This window comes from Misgurnus anguillicaudatus, unplaced genomic scaffold, assembly GCF_027580225.2.
Source record: "Misgurnus anguillicaudatus unplaced genomic scaffold, ASM2758022v2 HiC_scaffold_27, whole genome shotgun sequence".
Classification (NCBI taxonomy): Eukaryota; Metazoa; Chordata; class Actinopteri; order Cypriniformes; family Cobitidae; genus Misgurnus; species Misgurnus anguillicaudatus.
Window position 1 is genome coordinate 643904 of NW_027395277.1, and position 18296 is coordinate 662199.

Here is an 18296-nt window from a genome sequence, read left to right on the forward strand (position 1 = left end):
ACATTAATTTTATAAGATAATGCAGTTGTTGTGCAAAATGCATTAATGACGCAATTAAACAAGTCAATAAACAAAACGTAAATAAACAAAACATGCCTTTTCAGATGTAAATATGATGCCAATATGTCATTAATCCGATTGAATAGTATTTGATATAAAAGTTAGTCAACACTTTTTATTTTGGAGGTGTTTACATTAACGCAGGGGCGCTCAGAATGTTAGAAATATAAGTGCCATGGAAAAGACTGAAAGCTCTATATATAATTCATTTGATTTCTGTGTATGCACAAATTTTTGCGAGCTTTGCACACTGTGCCCCCTCAAAAAAAATGGTGCATGACGCCCCTCCTTTTTGTAATTGTTTAATGTTTCAAAGCAGCTTTACATTAATAAATGCAGGAGAAAACACAATCGGTGGATAACTTGAGAAGCAGAGTACAGCGGCTAAAATTAAACCGTACTAGTGAACGTACACTGTAAAAAATAAATTGTTGGCTCAATGAATTATTTTTTAGTAACTAGTTCCACAGAAATTTTACGTTCACTCAATTTCTGACTCCAAAGTGTTACCTGGATTGATGTTTTTTAGTTGGCCCAAACTTGACTCAAATATAAAAAAGTATGTTTGCTCAACTAGCTTTATAGTTCATTCAACTAAAATGTTTTAATCAGTTGAATCTTTAAAAACTTACAGCAAAGACTCTGTCAATTAAAATTTAAGTATTTACTCAATGTTTTGTGTGTTACTTCAATTAATATTTATTATTTGGGAATTTTTAAGAAACTTTTTTAAATTATTTATCAAATAATTTATGCTGGTGTTGTTAACAAATAATTAACTTCAGTCACATAAAAACAAAAGCTTTATTCACTTATCATACTGAACATACAGAATTAAGTCTTCTCTAAATAGAGGGCATAAAACAGTCCAAAAGGCACTCCAAAGTCCGTCAGAACATCTGCAGGGCCATTTAGGAGACTTTCTTCAGCCCTCTGGTCTGCCTCTTCCACATCATCACCGCTCTGGTTTAATAAACAGAGGAATATAAACACACACACATACATAAATAACATGTTTAATATAATTAAGCTTGACGGTGAAAGATTTTATACCCTAAAATTGCCAAATTTCCCTCAGACATCACACGTAATTGAATTAAACACTATTGGGCGGTTTTCTCGGACAGGACTTATCACTGACTAAAATACTGACATCTCTTAACATATGAGTGCTATTGTTTTGTGTCAAAATGCAAGCCAGTATTGTATTTTATAAGGTTTGTTTGTAAAAATGTCCCAATTATAATTAAGACGGAGTCCTAAACCCTGTCCGGTATTATCTTAACTAAAATAGCTCCACTTTAACTCGGACACATAACATAACACACACTTTAACTCGGACACATAACATAACACACCTTTATATAACTTATATGTTTACAAAAACGTCGAGTATTTGCGTCTTTGCCAATTAATATAGTCTAAAATTAACATTTATTTACAAACACTTACCTGACGTGACCTTGAGGAAACGGCTGATGACTTGTGTCGTTGTGGGAAACAGTGAGTGATTCCAGCTGTTAACGTTACATGCGGAATGATCTTAGATGAAATGACCTGTGATTCAGATCCTTCCGAGTTAAGTTAAGACATTTTAAATTAAAAACTAACGCACATACTGTACATACACACGCGCGCGCGAGCGGGTCGCGCGCACGTGCGCGCGCACACGGGTTACACACACGGGTATATTTAGAAGTTTTATTTAAGATTGTTATGATATTGGGACTATTTCTCCACCCGCTCCTTCAGCTCTAAAGTTCAAATTCGCATGCAGTCCGGTTATAACAAATGTAAAAGATATGAACATCACTCAACAGCGATATCAATTAAGTGCAATCCTAAAATATGATTTAAAACATAACCCTTTCATTGTTAAGTATGAGAAATTAAAATGAATTCAATCACGTTTAAACGCCACAGAGATACCAGAGCCAGCAGTCGATTTCTGATGCGCTTGCCGAGGCAAGGCTGCGCTGGGCGGGGTGTGAGCGCTTAAGTGTCTGTGATTTTCTGGAGCTCATATGGAGCTTATCTACGTCCGAAAGTGTCCGAGCACATTTTTAAATAGACGCTATCTTTATTAACCGACCGCATATTTAAACTTTAAGCACATACATTCACGCATGAACAACTCTTACAATTACATTTTGTGACCAAATAACAGTAATATTATGAGCATTTTGTTGTCAGGAAACATAGCTGTCATAAGTCCACATATTTACCTGATTTGTCTTAATTAGTTCAGTCAACACTAGCCATTCTGAATGTTGACTGAATTTGAAAATAACCATTCATTTAATATTTTAAACACAGATTTATCTAGACTTAAAATAATATGTCTTCTCAACTAGCTCAAACAAAAAAATTGGTTTAACTTATATATTTTTGCCCGTCCAACATTTCATTAGTTGGATTTTTTACAGTGTAGTAATGATGTAACGTATAGAAGAGAGTTCTAAGTTAAGCCAGTGGGAAAAGTCCTAGGTAGAAAAAACATTGAGAGAGAGAGACAGACATAGCTGATTCTATAAAGGATATAATATATATTAGATATTATATTATAACATTTTATGGGACAGGGAAAGACAAACATAATCCTATTAGCGTACTCGTCATTGGCATGTAATGTGTGTTTCATACTGTATAGTGATTAAAAATCAGCTTGGTTCTGGACAGGCTAACTAAGTACATTTACTAGACAAATTATGTGAATGCTTTGTTAAAGAGATATGTCTTTAATTTAGACTAAAATCAATTGCCTGACTGTGTCAAAAGGTCTGTACAAAAATGAAAACTTAATGTAGTTTATTTTAACAATGTAAATGTCACTATTCAGCATCCATGATCCAGAGCAGTTCCTAAAACAGAAATCTCTTTGTCTTGTTAATAGTTTTCTGACATTATTGCTTTCCAAAGATACTTTGAAATCCCTTCCTAATAAATAGATTTATAAAATGTCATAACTGGGGCCCCCCTGGCACTATTTGTGGCCCAACCCCCAGTTTGAGAACCACTGATCTATATTACAAACAAAAAGAAACATCTGGATCTCCTGTACAACTGTCAGACACATGTCTTTGTATGATTGATCTATATTGTCTGGCTGTGGGAGAGATTTATATGACGCTAAGTTAAATACAATTATTTGTATAACTTGTTAAGGTGCAGTGTGTTCCTCCTGTTTTACGATGTGAGAATAAAGATGGTAATCTCCAGTAATATGTCAAACTTTAAAGTCTTCGTTCTTCACCTCCTGGCTTTCCTGTGCTGCAGTCTCATCGGTGTTCCTGCAAGACATTTGATGATCTTATTATCTATTACAGGTTAAACCCATCATTCTTTCCAATTCATATTATTTCTTTCCACTCTATCATAATAAACTACTAATATAATTCTTTCTTAAACATCTAATATATAACTTTATGTTATGATAGAAGTTTGTCATGCATCTATATTTTTAACTCAGTTTTTCTTTCTCTGTTATATGACACATATCTTTATATCTGTGAAACTCATCAAAGCAGTAATAACAAAAAGACAAGAATAACACTTTAGTGTAAAGCTGTTTCAAACTATACATGCTTATCCGAGGTTCTTCCATAGAATTCCTCCTGGGCACAATATCATATTTCATTTGAAGTGAGCCATGGCCTGTCAAGATAAAAAATGCACTAAATAAAACAGACACAAACATCATATTTATGTCCATGTAACATATGTGATTAGCCACAAATGACATCCATTGCATTTGTTTATTTCTTTAAATGAACAATGAAAAACACAAAGCACATCATGCCTGTTTGTACTATAAGTAAAGAGAAAAGAGTTGATGAATCTGTAACGTTATAGAATCCAAGTGTTTTGTCCTCCTCATCCAGCAGGTCTTCAGAAGAAAAGACTTCACCGGATGGGTATGTCGGGGCTAACTTCCGAAAGATTATTAACCTTGTCGGGTCTGACAACAGAAAACACACAAATATGATCACAGGTGAAATTTGATTTCTGCTATAACTTAAATCATACAACATGTGTACCGTATAAGAAACAATTTCATCATTTTTAACTCTCAAGAGTAAATAAATACACATTTTGCCTACCATAGGGTGTTTGAGGAAACATAGAGCAAATTTTTTGTTTTAACTCTCTCACGGTGGTGTTCTCAAATGTTTCTCTTGAAGTTGCCACATCTAACGTTAATGTTTGTCCATCATGAGTTTTAATGTAAACCTTGAACATCCTTCCGAGTCTGGTGTAGTCTCGCGTAGCGAAGGTCTTGTGTTTTTTCGCTACTTTTTCTGGACAAAGCCCACCACAAGGTTTTTGACCGACATGTCAAACAACCAATCACAGTTTGTTTCGTCTAGCGTCACGTTTCGGACTCCCCACAATAACCAGAGCCATAGAGAAACCAGAGAGCCATAGAGAAACAGAAGAAGGCTTGTTTGAGATGCGGCTTGCCTCAAATATAGGTGAGAGTAGGCGGCTGCAGTGAGGGGAGGAGTGAAATTTCGAGCAAACAACTTTTGTTTTATGGAACTCATACACCTGTTTAACTTGTGGAAAAGCAGTCATAAGATGGGCACTTTAATGTAAACATCTAAAACATGTTATTGTAAAAATTCCAGAACTGAAGCCAATGGGCAGTTTGGAAGTAAATATTTGTCACTACACCAAGTAGTGAATAATCTCCATTTAAAATAGCCTTAATGTCGTCTGGAGCAAACTCTGAAGCAGCTGATAAGCTTGTTAGTCACTCACTTTCCTCAGAGAAGTGATGGCTAATTAAAAGGCTAACTTCAGTGACAGATACTTATCAATGGGTTCAAAAGGGGCCATAGAGCCCCCAGGGATAAGAGCGTGAAACTAGAGATAGCCTCAGCATATGCTCTGGTAGTAAATGGATATTAACTGGATGAAAAACCGGTTTTGTAAAAAAATCCAGAACTGAAGCCACTGGGCAGTTTGGATCTTAAATCTTTGTCACTACACAAAGTAGTGAGTAATCTCCATTTTAAACCATAATTAGTAGAGAGGGCTCTCGAAGAGTATGTGGCTGATTTAAAAATTGGTCTGATAACCATTCGGACTGACCATTACCGGGTTACCAAAATCAGATTGGTTTGTTCTTGACAAACTCTCGCTGTAACTCCCGGGAGCAGAGCGATTGGGGGAAAACTTACAGACGTCACCTCAGCCACGTTTGTACCATAGCGTCCAGACCCAACAGGGCTGGATGTGAAAGGGAAAAACCACAATGGGCAATAAGTCATCTCTCGAGATGCAGATAAGTCGAATTTGGCTCGACCAAATCAATTTCAGATCTCCATCACCACTTCTGGGTGGAGTCTTCATTCCCACGGCCTCAGCCCCTGCCTCGACAGGGTGTCTGCTATCACATTTTAGACTCCGGGGATGTCTGAGTGACAAACATTCCCCGTGAGACCAAAGGAGAACCTGATGCGCCAGTTTGTATAGAGGGCGCGGCCTAATACTGGATGCTGCCGCCATCCGACCTAAAACTCTAGAAAGTGCTTTACGGTGTAAAGTTGGCCTTATCTGAGCCTAGACACTAATGCCAGGATCCACTCTGTGCCTACATCTTCACTGAGTCCCAAGTTACCCAAAGAAATGATATTTTCTGCTAGGGGGTTAAAATGCCCTCTTTGGCGCTGTTCCGTAGCCCTAGGCGCTTCATATGGGCAAGGACGACATCTCGATGCCGAACTGCCATCTCTCGAGACTGGACTAACACTAGCCAGTTGTCTATGTAATTAAGTATTTGGATCCCTTGAAGTCTCAGAGGAGCAAGGGTTAATCCATGCATTATGCGCGGTAATAAGCAGAGTAAAGTGGCTAAGATTAAACCGTACTAGTGAGCGTAGTAATGTAACGTATAGAAGAGAGTTCTAAGTTAAACCAATGTCAGCTGACTCCCTAGGGGTTGAAAAAAAACCTAGGAGAAAAACCCTATGGAAAAAGTCCTAGGTGGAAAAAACCTTGAGAGAGAGCCAGACATAGCTGATTCTATAGAGGATATAATATATATTATATTATAACATTTTATGGGACAGGGAAAGAGAAACATAATCCTATTAGCATAAGCGTCATTTGCATGTAATGCTTGATTCTGGAATGGCTAACTATTGCAGCATAAATATATTTACTAGACAAATTATGTGAATGCTTTGTTAAAGAGGTCTTTAATTTAAACTTAAATTGATTGCCTGATTCTCAAACATTGTTGGGTAAATCATTGTTGGGTTGATGCTTTTGTAACATCTTTCAGTTGTTTTCTGGCAAAAATGATCCTGAGGAGGTCCGAGTCTGACAACAGAAAACACACACAAATATAAACATGCAGGTCAAATTGATTTCTTCTATAAATGTTATATAATTTGTATCAAAAGTGTTTCATTTAAGGTAAGTATCTGAACTACCCTGCTGAAAAAAACAGCATCAAGCCAGCATGGACCAGCATGGGAATCATGCTGGTCTATGCTGGTTTAGCTGGTGGTCACAGCATACCAGCACCAAAACACAACATATGCTGGTATGACCAGCATGGGATGCTGGTGCTAATGCTGGTTTAGCTGGTGCTAATGCTTGTTTGTTGCTGGTTTAGCTGGTGCTAATGCTGGTTTGATGCTGGTTTAGCTGGTGTTCACTATCAAACCAGCACCAAAACACAATATATGCTGGTCTTGCTGGTATGCTGTTTTTTTCAGCAGGGCTAGCTGTCTGTATCTTTTAACTTCTGCTTTAGTTTTGTCCATACTTCGTTTCAGTTTTAAATAATGAATACTGTTTTGTATATTTATGGCTATTGCTTTTGAACAAAGAATTGTATTCTGCCTTTTAGCTGTTAATCTGTTAAACTTTCAGTCGCAGCTGATTTGTGTTTATTATGCAGATACTGGCAAGTATAATGTGTACCTTCATATTTTGAATCAAAAAATCCATCTGTCAATTTTATGATGAATGTTATGATTTATTTGGAAGAAATCATTCTAAACCCTGTTTGAAGGTTTTTATGATTGAGTCTCTCATGTAGGCTATTGATAACAAAAAATTTAGATATAAATTAATTTTATACGCCAAAGAATTCAAGTTAATTATTTAGTTACATCTTATTTATTTTATTTAAATTTCTTTGTGTAATGTAAATCAAATTTCCTAAATATGTTATCTTTTTGGATGTCTTGTTAAAAATGTAAATGTTGTATGTTATGTTCAATATCTTAAAAATATGCGCACATACTGCGCAGCAAGGACGCTCCCAAGGCTCCCTACGGCGCAGCTCGACACTTCCGGTTTATAACCGGCGGCGGCGTGTTTTCAAACCGAAGTGGACGCAAACGGAAGGTAAATATTTTGTCTGCCTATAAGTAAAAATGATTACATTTTACTTTTAAATTTTACTTTTTATAAAGTGAGATTTTAGGACGTTCTTGTGGACGTCAGCATGAGCTGAGCATTTAAAAATACGAGTGAGCAAGTTAACAACCCAAATTAACAACCACTATTCTTTAAAATCAGATTACATCATACAATAACACATCTATATTTCCATTTGGATTTAAGTTAACCAAGACTGAAAATGTTGAAGTTGTAGTTAGTTGTCGCGCTTTAATCGTAAACAGTTTCCACCGCAAAGCGCCACTGTTTACATGGCAACCACACACGTGATCAGATGAGCTTCAGCTAACGTTAGTGGTGTATTTCTGAATTTTGATTAATGCCATTTTATATTTTAAATGAATACCTTTTGCGTTTATTGACACGATATTTCTAATGAAATATTCAAGACAAAATGGCATATTAATGCGTATTTAGAGTGCAGTAAATAAAGTTCAATACTTTTTTATAGACAAAAACTTAAGGATGGAATCCCCACCCACAAGAGAACATCAAAGAGAAAGGTAGATATTTACATTGTGCCAATCACTTTGTTTATTATGACTTACTTAGTAAACCGTATCATGTGTATAATAATATCATGACATTAATGTGTCACATCTGCAAACACCACATATGAGGTTTAGTCTCTGTGTTTGCTTCAGTCCAGAGTCTCCTCTCCCCTCCATCTCTGAGCGTCTGGTGTATCTGCGGCCGTCCCGCGAGCTGCTGGAGTTTTACAGGCAGAAGGTGGCTCAGTTTGATGGAGAACATGAAGATCTGCTGCAGATGCTGGAGAAATACAAGAGCACTGCAGAGGAGCAGGTGTCACCTTAAATCTGAATCCATAGTTATCTCTCTATTTATTGTTTGTACATGTCTACATAATTCAATGTGTTTCTTCAGCACAAGTTACAGTGGGAGGTCCGTCAGCGTGAGGAGGAGATCGCCGAGCTCCAGAAAGCTCTCAGTGATATGCAGGTGTATCTCTTTCAAGAGAGAGAGCAAGCGCTTCGACTGTACGCCGAGAACGACCGGCTGAAAATCAGGTCAGATGTTGTCCATCATCACTGAGAGAGCTCAAATATAAACGTTTGAGAGATGTTTATAGTGTTTATTGTATCTTCTCAGAGAGCTGGACGACCGGAAGAAGATCCAGCATCTTTTAGCACTCGTAGGTCCGGATCCAGGCGAGATCACTTATTTTCACCGGGAACCTCCACATAAGGTTTAATAGATTTCGGTTTACATTAAACTAAAGGGCATCCGTATGGTTTTAAAGCATTGTGTTTGTTGTCCAGGTCACTATTCCTCAAAAAAACATCCAGCTGAGATCGCAGGAGGATTCAAAGATGGCAAAACCAAAGCCAGTATCAGCAAAAGGTACATTTCATACTGCAGGCAACAGGAAATCATCTAAAGAAGGAGAAGATGCTAAAAGTTCAGAGCAGCACAAGAGAGACAACCAGACTTTACTGCTCCAGGTGTGTCATTAACAAATATTTAATCCAGGAATTGTAGAAAAAATATGTGACCTAGTCTGAATAAGATCATTAAATCAGTGATTTAATCTACAGCATGTGAATAATGTTTATTGGATGCTATACTCATATGTGTGCAGGTGGAGGCGCTCCAGGCTCAGATGGAGGAGCAGACGCGGTTGGCTAAGGAGCAGGTGGAGGCTCTGCTTGAAGACCGACGCATTCATCTGGAGGAGCGACAGGTGCAGCACAAACACGACCAGGACAGAATCACGGCCCTCGAGGACAAGTACATTCACATTTAACCTTTATTAGCTGATATTCCCTGACTGATTTACACCTCAATGAGACGATGCTTCTCTGTCATGCGCTCAGACTCCAGCGGACACAAAATCTTCTGTACGAGAGCACCAAAGACTTCCTGCAGCTGAAGTTTGAGAGTCGAGCTCATGAAAAGAGCTGGATGGTTGAGAAAGATCGTCTGCTGCAAGAACTGGACTCGTGTCAGGAGAGACTCAGAGAGACACGCAGTCTCCCCGAACAACGTCCTCCATCCGTAGAGCCTCCGTTTATCACACGACCCGGCCACGAGGCCAACCAGACCCGTCGAGAGGAGATCAGGGTCAGATATTAAAAGATTGGAATGGGGTCACAAAAGTGGACCTTAAAATAATTACAATGATGTTTAAAGTTTGTCTTTTTTCCCAGCAGGCTTTGCAGGAGGATTTAAAACAGGCTCATAAACTAGCTGACATGTATAGAGAGCAGTGCGTGGCGCTTGAAACTGACCTGTCCCAAATCAGAGAAGAGGGCGATGTGGGACGAGAGATATTTAAAGTAGGCAAAGTTCAGATTATATAAAAAGTGTGTAACCTTTATAAGTGTTTGTGTTTAACTAACATCGGTTGTGTTTGTGTTTGTGTTTAGGAGCGCTCTGATAAGATGGCCAAGCGTCTACAGCTGATGACTAAACGTTATGAAGCTCTGGAGAAGAGACGTGCCATGGAGGTTGAAGGGTATAAGACGGACATCAAACTACTGAGACAGAAAGTCAAAGATGTGGAGAAACTACTCTTTAAAGTCAGACATCTTATTTCATTTCTCTAAATGTCGTGTTTTTATTAATTGGCATGGAGATATAATGTATTAGCATCATTAAATGCATGTCAATAAATGTTGTTTCTTTCATTAGTTGACACTCAACGTTGGTCCTGATCAGGATTTGGCAGTGATGGACGAAGTGCGACAGACCAACAAGCGCACAGAAAAAGTGCAGAATGAGCTGAAGACCCTAAAGACAAAAATCTCCAGATTGGAGAAAGACCTGAGGTTCTGCTGAAGCTAAACTTACTTGGGTATCAATGTGACATCATAATGATCATCACCAACCAATATCTGTAAGACATTCACGGTGACTGAATGTACTTAAAGAAGAAAGCTAGATTTTTTATTTGTGCTTTGTCCATATGAGTTAAATAAAGATATTTTTCATTATGCAATTCATTTGGTGAGATCTGAGACAAACAGTTCCTACGGAATCTGGTGGGAAAATACATGTCATTGAAAGTGCTTTAATCTATTTTATGCAAAAAGTTTTCTGGGAAACAAATCCATATTATTCCTTGTGTAGTGTAGGATAATATCATAAAAATTCTAGACTTTTTAAGGACACGTGCGAATGTTGATTCATACCAAAATGCTTTTTTGCATAGTTGTGTTTGACACATGAAAACGTCTCGGGTTACGTATGTAACTGTTGTTCTCTGAGAAGGGAACGAGACGCTGCGTCTCCCTTGCCATACTTTTTGCGTCCCTGTAACGCCGTCTTTGGCAATATTTCAGATAGCGATATACTTCCTGACTCCAGCATCACCCTGTCTTTGTCATTAAGCCTCACTATTGGTTGAATTTGATATACACATTCAGACGCACTTACCCCTGGAAGCGTCCCCAAAGTGTCACGCAGTGACGCAGCGCAAGTTCCCTCAAAAAGGGAACTGTAACAATGTATCTTAAAAGGTAACACAATGTAACCTTGCTCTTACTTGAAATGTATCCCCATATTTAGTACGTGAATTTGAGGGTATTGGACCTTGAAAGGTCCTTGAATTTGAAGTTAACTAAGGTGTGGACAAAGACAAACATTTGCAAATTCATTTTATAGCTTTAAACATCTCAAATCCCAAAACAAAAGAAATTTCGACATTTACATTCACAAAAAACAAAAGCATTACAAAATCTCTTGCAGCATCCAACTCCTTTGATCACAGTGGTACTAAAATACTAAGACTTTCTTTACACAAAATATTCCCTTTGATTTTGCCGTAAATATATGTCCTGGCCATCTTCATAAGATTTAGTCAAAGCATCCTGAGCACAGCAGTAGTGACAAAGTCCTTTAAAAGTCCAAAAATCATCTCCAAATCAGAGTTTTGTCATTAAAACAGCTTGAATATATTGCACAATAGTGTAAAGTACCATCATTATTACTTGGCAATAATATTAACAGTACAAATGTAACACTTTTCATAATAAACATCAACTACAAAACAGCCGAAATATATAAAGTGTAAACTAAAATCCACTTATATTATAATAACAGCATAAACATCCTGACTGAGGAAAATACAACACTGAAATCTGCACACGCACCTGACAATAAAACTACTGTATTCAATTTCAATCACGGCCCGTTTCCTCCTGAGGTACATTGTGCATCGTCACTTCATCACATCATAAAACAAATTCTGAATGATTGTATTAAAACTTTGGCCCTTTTAGTGGTTAACACAAAGTTTTTGTAGCAGAAATCATTTAATCTTACTTTGTGGGACTTTATGCAAAATATGCATCTTTATAGAAAAAAATAGATTTTTTTTTCACACGATGCATGAGTCCTGACCAGCAGAACAAACACTGAGCCGAGTGAAGAATAAACTTAATTCCCATCAACTTTTGAGGTTAGGGCCATGAATGTTTTATGGGAATTATATCTTTCAGTACCACAAAGAGCTGTAAAATATTTCAGCATCTTATCATAACAATTGGCATCACAACCCCTTTTAGACACCATGATTGTTTTTAAAATGTTTAAATTATTTGTTGGTCCTTTTCCTGTTGGAGTCACTCCCCAAATCCGAATGATCCTATTAGTGTTCATTATGTTCACAGTGTCTGGACTGACCCTGGGTCAGATCATGTAGTTCTTCTTCAGCACCTCTAGGTACTGTTGAGTGGCCTTTTTGACAGGGTCCGGCTGTTCCAGGGTCAGGTTGAGGTTTTGAGAGCCCGAGGCCGAGCCCACAGGTGACAAACGTGCAGATCCTCCATCTAACTCTCCAGCGACTGAGAGAGACATAGAGATCAGATTAACAATTAATTCACTTTATAAGATCACAACAAAACGAATGTAGAATAAAAGTGCATAAACTAATAATAATACTGCACATAAATGAGGCTTTTTAGATTTATTATGCAAGCGAGACCGAAATGAATCTGAAGAATGACTCACCGTAATCTAACTCCTTTGATATATTTTTCTCCAGCTCTTTCTGCATCTATAATATGGAAAGCAAACATCAGATGACACATCTAGATCTAGCATCAGGCACAAAAATCTCTGGTGATCAGATTTGTATAACTAGTAGTTCTTAACCTGTGAGTGTAGTTTTGCGTTTCTCTTGATTCAATTTTTACAACAGGTGATTATATTACTGCAGGCACATTTGATGTCCAAATTCATTTTTTTTAGCTTTTTTCAAATGGTTATATATTTTATAGTTCTGGGCAAAGATTAATCGTGATTAATCACATACAAAATAAAAGTTTTTAGCATAATAAAAAAGGATTAAACAGTCATAACAATAAACCAGTGTTATATAAATCTCAATATAATCAATGTCACAACTATTCAGATAACCACAGCTGATGCTCAACTCATTTATTTACAGTACACATGACAGAAGAACTATCATCACCAAAACATTTAAAATAACTTTTTAAAAAAATTGACTTACTAATACATACACCTGAGTTTCATTCATATATTGTCATGACTACATTTACATATATTATAGGAACAGCAATTACCACAATAATCACATACATGCAGTATGTAGTATTTATGAAATACCCAACATGATCTCATGGGAAAATGTAAGTATTTTATAAGTTGGCTAATGGGTGATATTGCGAAAATTAGACTTATGAAATGTTATGAAAAATTTTGATAAAAAAGGGAATGCAAAGTAAGAGTAACAAAATAAGAAGCATACAGTTACAAACATCTCTTCATGTACTATTTTGCACATGATTTCAAATGACATCCTACAAACCAATTTTGTTGTTTTTTCCACATTTAAGGGGAAAATTTTCATTACCGCAACGTGTCCATGACTGGATTTGGGTTCTTTGACATGAAAATATTTATAATTAAAAAATCAAAAAAATAAAAAGCTTCATGGCATGTTATACTATAAACATTTACAGTTAAGAAACATGTGGTATTTGGTGATCATTGGTTTAAGTAGAGACAATAATAAGGAATATAAATGTGTCCAAGTCCAATTTTCTCATCCTCCGCAACAATTTTCAATCATTGTTTAAACCCTCAAGGAACTAACATTTAAAAATTGTTGTAAGGGACATAATTGACTGTGACACTGAAAATTTTGTTTGTCATAGTACAAAGACAACTTTTTAGTTCTCATTACCGAAACATGAGTTTGTAAATGCATATATTTAATGTAATATCATGTTGCGGTAATGATAATTTTTTATAATGATAATCTAAAAAAATGTAAATAATTCTATAGGAAATATTTTTAAAAAAAAAATGTTTATAGTAATTTCAAACCTTAATCTTATATGTGCAAAAAAATAATTGGCATCAAAGGGCTTTTAAAAAAATCTGATGCTGGACACCTTCTAAGTCTGGATTTCATTAGAATCACCCTAATTAGTATTAAGGGGCGGTCACACTACAGTTTTCCTTCCACTGAAAAGCAAGCTTGTGCAAAGAAATTTCACATTTCGCTGCATACCCAACTATGAGTTTGGTGAACTCTGATCTGCGAATTCGCATCACATGGACACATGTGACCAGTAGAAAACCAATACATCACAGCATGACCTTTCTACTGAAAAGCAAAGATGGACGAATCGCTCCTCGCTCATATTCACATGCTTAAAAGTCTAACGTTACCACCAGTGGGGGCTCATGACTGCTCTTCTGAGGGGCGCAAATACAAAATATGTGTTTGTTGGGTCATGTGGACCATGTGCATCACATGTTTTGTCAAAATAAGTGCCTGCTGCACACGCGTCAAAACCATTTATGATAAAAAAGACGCTCACGTTCACAAAATACACGCAAGACACTCTCTTAACAGTAAACTCTGAATACACATGACGTTATGCGAGTATCTGGCAACGCGAGCGTCTCTTTTATCATAAACCCTTTAGACGCGTCTGCAGCAGGCACTTCAGCAGGCAGTTCACTCGCCGTGCAGAACACATATTTTGAAATTATGAACCACACACATGACGGGCTACATACATGTTTTGACGAACTTCGCATCGATCGCCCTCGAAAAAAGAAGTCACCGGCCGCCACTGGTTACCACCCCTTTATATGGTGTGAATTGTACAAAACGTTGGAGGGGTTGGAGCTCAATTCTGTATGAAAGTGAATGTTGAGGCACTATGTGTGTGTGTTTGTATAATGTATTTGTGTTCTGAGAATCAGGCATCTGCACACAGTTACACACCTGCTCAGGTATCAGGTTGAAGAGAGGACAGATGAGAAACAGACTTTTGAGCTAGAAGCTGAAGATATGAGAGGCAGAAGAGTCCAGACAGCAGGCGTGAAAAAACAGACCACTAGATTATTTATTACACTTATAAAGAAGAGGAAAGACATTTACTGAAGAGAAGGAAGACCGAGTTGATCAAACATCTCAAATACCTCGCTGGAATACCTGACTGTGATTGGTTAGTCATTCATCTTTAAATGGGACCTGATCGCTAACCTAAAAAGTATACTGTGGTGGTACAGTGATGATGTGCCAAAATGTTTCATGCTCATGAATCTGTTATCGCTCACCTTTGCCAGGTAGGCTTCAACTCGGTTGTTCTGGGATTCCCCTACAGTACCCAGCAAAGGGGTCCCAAGACCAAGACTTCTGTTTAGGGGTCCTAGAGAGGCTCCGTACGCCCCCACAGAGCCCAGAGATGACACATCCAGAGCAGCACCTCCTAAACCACTATTGACGAGACTGCCGGTCAGCAAAGATTTACTGCGCTGCCTCTCGCTCAGGAGTTTAGCGTTAGCCTCCGCTAACCTCTCATGCGACCTGCCCATCATAAAAAAAAGGTACAGCTTGTGTAAAAAAACTACTTTTTACTGGAAATCGCAGTTTGGCAAAAATAACCATGTGGCCACACCCCTCACCTCTCCAATTTGGAGGCGAGACTTTTCCTAAGTCGTAGTTCATCTGTGTACAGCTGTTTGTAGCGTTCCATCTCAGTGCGACTTGAGTCTCTCTGCACCGTGCTGTCCTGCTGGACGCTGCGTGAGCGGCTCAGCTCCGCCTCCAGGTCCCGGATGCGCTGCTCCAGGTGAGCGCGTTGACTCGCTTCATTCGCTGCCTTCATCTGCTCCAGAGCCTCCTGAGACGCGGCCTGCGTCTGACGGGACAGCAGTCGAAATAAGTTAGGAAGAATTTGGAAAACCATAACACATCCAAGAATATTCCCTTGTAGGATACCTGCAGGAAGAGGTTGACCTCCTCCAGCTTGAGCCGGATCTCCTGTCGGGCTCTTTCCTCCGTCTCTCTGCGGTACAGCTCGGCTTGGCTCTGGTCCATCACACCACCCTGCAGTTGTTTGCGCAGAGCAGCCACCTCGTCCTCCAGCTGCCTCTTACTGCGCTCCAGCTGCTCGTGGCTTCGGCTTAAAGTCTTCACGGATGCCAGCTTCTCCTTCAGCTGCCTGTTGGTCTCCTCGAGCCGAGAGCAGCGCAACGACTCCTGCTGGAACTGAGACTGAAGCTCATCCACCTGTGAGGAGAAAAGGGAAAAAAATCAAAACTTATATCAGGTTTTGCTAAATACTGTGCATGCGCAAAGTCCCTCCTCCAGAAGATGTCATTCTTTTAAAGGCTGATGATTGGCTCTGGAAGACGGTCCTAGATCAGCCATACTGACCATTGATCTCCCTCATTCATATCAATACCAGTGATGCATATTGGTAATATTAAATATCTTTGGCTGTACCTTAGTCTTCATTCTACCGACAGTCGTCTCGGTCTCCAGTCTGTGACTCGTGTCTCCTCTGAAGCTGGCCAGAGGTGAATCCAGATGTCCACCACCTTGTTCCCGCAGCTGTTTCTTAGCACTCTTCACCAAAGTCTTCAACCTGACAGACACATACACATGTGAATAGAGACAAGCATTTGAAGTATCAAGGCACCTCGGTTTCTCATGTATTGATTTACTTGTGCAAATTATCATTTGTGATTCCATTCAGCTTTAACCAATCAGGATTCTGAATGCTACACAGCCGACTGGATGGATTTGATAGCACTACAGCAGCACAAAAGACAAGTGAACAAAATTCATTTTAAGTCAACATAAAAATCTAAGTGAACCATTTCTGGTTTTATTTTCTATCAATGCATGGTATTTCCAATTAAAATCATTTTATATTACAATGTGTAGGATTTTCACCACTAGAGGTCACTATTACACAATAGCGCAATAAAAAAGGCGAAGCTTATTGGCATTATGAAGCAGAATGGAATGATGGGAGATGTTTTTATCATTCAGAGACATTTGGAATTTGCTAATCATGTTTACGGAGGGGTAGTGAATAATGTTTTATTTTCTTAATGTTTTAAGTTTGCTCACATTATTTTTTAGCCATCATAATGAATTTTCTGCAAGGCACATAGGCTGTGCAAAAATATCAATACAGCTAACTATCGTGATCATTTGTTTCCATGATAGTGTATCGATGTTTCAATCTCTACTATTGATATTAAAAAAAATCAAATCCCTCTGTGTGCGTCAAACGACTTTCTCCACCACTGCTGTAGTTGTCGCTGTCCAGTTGTATGTTATATACAGCCAATGTCTCAGAAGTTAGCAGGAGTGAAAATGGCAGAAAATTACACCTGCAGATTTCAAAGCTGACGTGTGGAAGCATTTTGACTTTAAAAAAAAACAAGTTTTAAAATAAAATGTTAGCTCTATTTTTTATTTTTTTTGCAATGTATCGCAGCATGCATCGTATTGTATCGTATCGTGATGCGTATTGTATTGTGAGCCCTTGCCAATACCCAGCCCTAAAGGCACAACGCTTACGTGTTAGATGCTGTATAACCGCCACTTCCGCATTGTCCACTCGAACTGTAAACTGAAGATAGCAAGTATATTAACGCTTTCCCTGCCGGCGTTTTATAAAAAAGTTGCCAGCCAGCGCCAACATTTTTATGATTTTCACACGAGTTTAATGCCTTACAGTAAATCTTCATCTTTAAATATATAAACATACAATATATGAAATGAAAGAAAAGACCCTCTGCTTTCAAACAAAAAAGTTTCATCCTACCTTTATATCTTTTATATTTTCTTAAAGTCGCCATGAAACGGAAGTAGCGATTGCCTTATTTTCCCCGTGGTGACGTATATCCGAATGAAACAGCTTTTGAGATGAAATAAGGCAGGGCTGGATTTGAATTTGTCCATCGAGATCTGATTGGATCGTTTGAAGTTGGGTCGTGTTGCTAATTGCTAATCGCTGCGATCTTCTCCCGGACCCCGCCCACCTGCCATACTTTTGACCGGAAGTGAAGAGAGATCGTTTTGAGGAGGGAAGGAGATTTGCATTTTTGATTAAAGATTATGAGCACACACAAATTTAAAAAAAAAAAATGAAGCTCACAGATAAGTCATTTGTTAATAATCCCACAATATTAAAAATATATATATAGTTTTTCATTTCAGTTTCATTGCAATTTTAAAAAATATTTTTTTTTGAAAAAAGATAATTGTGTTTTTGTGAAGGACTTTTGATAGAGATCAGATTCAGAGCGATGATCCAAACATACACGGAGTTTGAACTCTTTGACCTGAAGGGTTGCTTCAGTGTTTTATAAGTTGCATAAAAGCGCCATCTGGTGGATAATAGCGGAAATATGGATTGCCGGAAAAATTCGTCATTGGCATGGAAGCGTTTTAACTCTTCAATGGCGGCGAAAGAGTTAAGTAGGTGTGTAAGTCGGACAGTTAATTACGATACAATGACGATTTTCTACGCCAACTGTGCGATATTTGCCGATGCATCAAACACTTCTTT

The 18296-nt window shown here is 38.1% G+C and overlaps 2 protein-coding genes across 6 annotated transcripts in view; one reads left to right on the plus strand and one right to left on the minus strand.

Moving 5' to 3' along the window:
- Positions 1–7279: 7279 nt before the first annotated feature.
- Positions 7280–10438, plus strand: LOC141362468 (coiled-coil domain-containing protein 77-like). Of its 2 annotated transcripts, none has more exons than XM_073864570.1 (11): positions 7280–7425; positions 7931–7982; positions 8124–8283; positions 8365–8507; positions 8590–8686; positions 8760–8942; positions 9080–9228; positions 9315–9561; positions 9651–9776; positions 9867–10019; positions 10132–10438. In XM_073864570.1, the coding sequence occupies exons 1-11, from the start codon at positions 7290–7292 to the stop codon at positions 10276–10278; spliced, it is 1593 nt and encodes a 530-aa protein (XP_073720671.1). In that variant the 5' UTR covers positions 7280–7289; the 3' UTR covers positions 10279–10438. The 2 variants fall into 2 exon arrangements, with proteins under 2 accessions (XP_073720671.1, XP_073720672.1); XM_073864571.1 differs by lacking the exon at positions 7280–7425 and adding an exon at positions 7748–7769.
- Positions 10439–11079: 641 nt separating this feature from the next.
- Positions 11080–18296, minus strand: part of LOC141362444 (uncharacterized) — a 31647-nt gene continuing 24430 nt past the window's right edge. For all 4 annotated transcript variants that reach the window (XM_073864528.1, XM_073864530.1, XM_073864529.1 and 1 more), the window contains 6 exons: positions 16214–16355; positions 15707–15997; positions 15391–15626; positions 15043–15292; positions 12451–12496; positions 11080–12284 (listed from right to left, as the gene is read on the minus strand). In XM_073864528.1, the coding sequence (XP_073720629.1) occupies positions 12130–12284; positions 12451–12496; positions 15043–15292; positions 15391–15626; positions 15707–15997; positions 16214–16355 (1120 nt within the window). In that variant the 3' untranslated portion in view covers positions 11080–12129. The remainder of the gene's footprint in view (positions 12285–12450; positions 12497–15042; positions 15293–15390; positions 15627–15706; positions 15998–16213; positions 16356–18296) is intronic.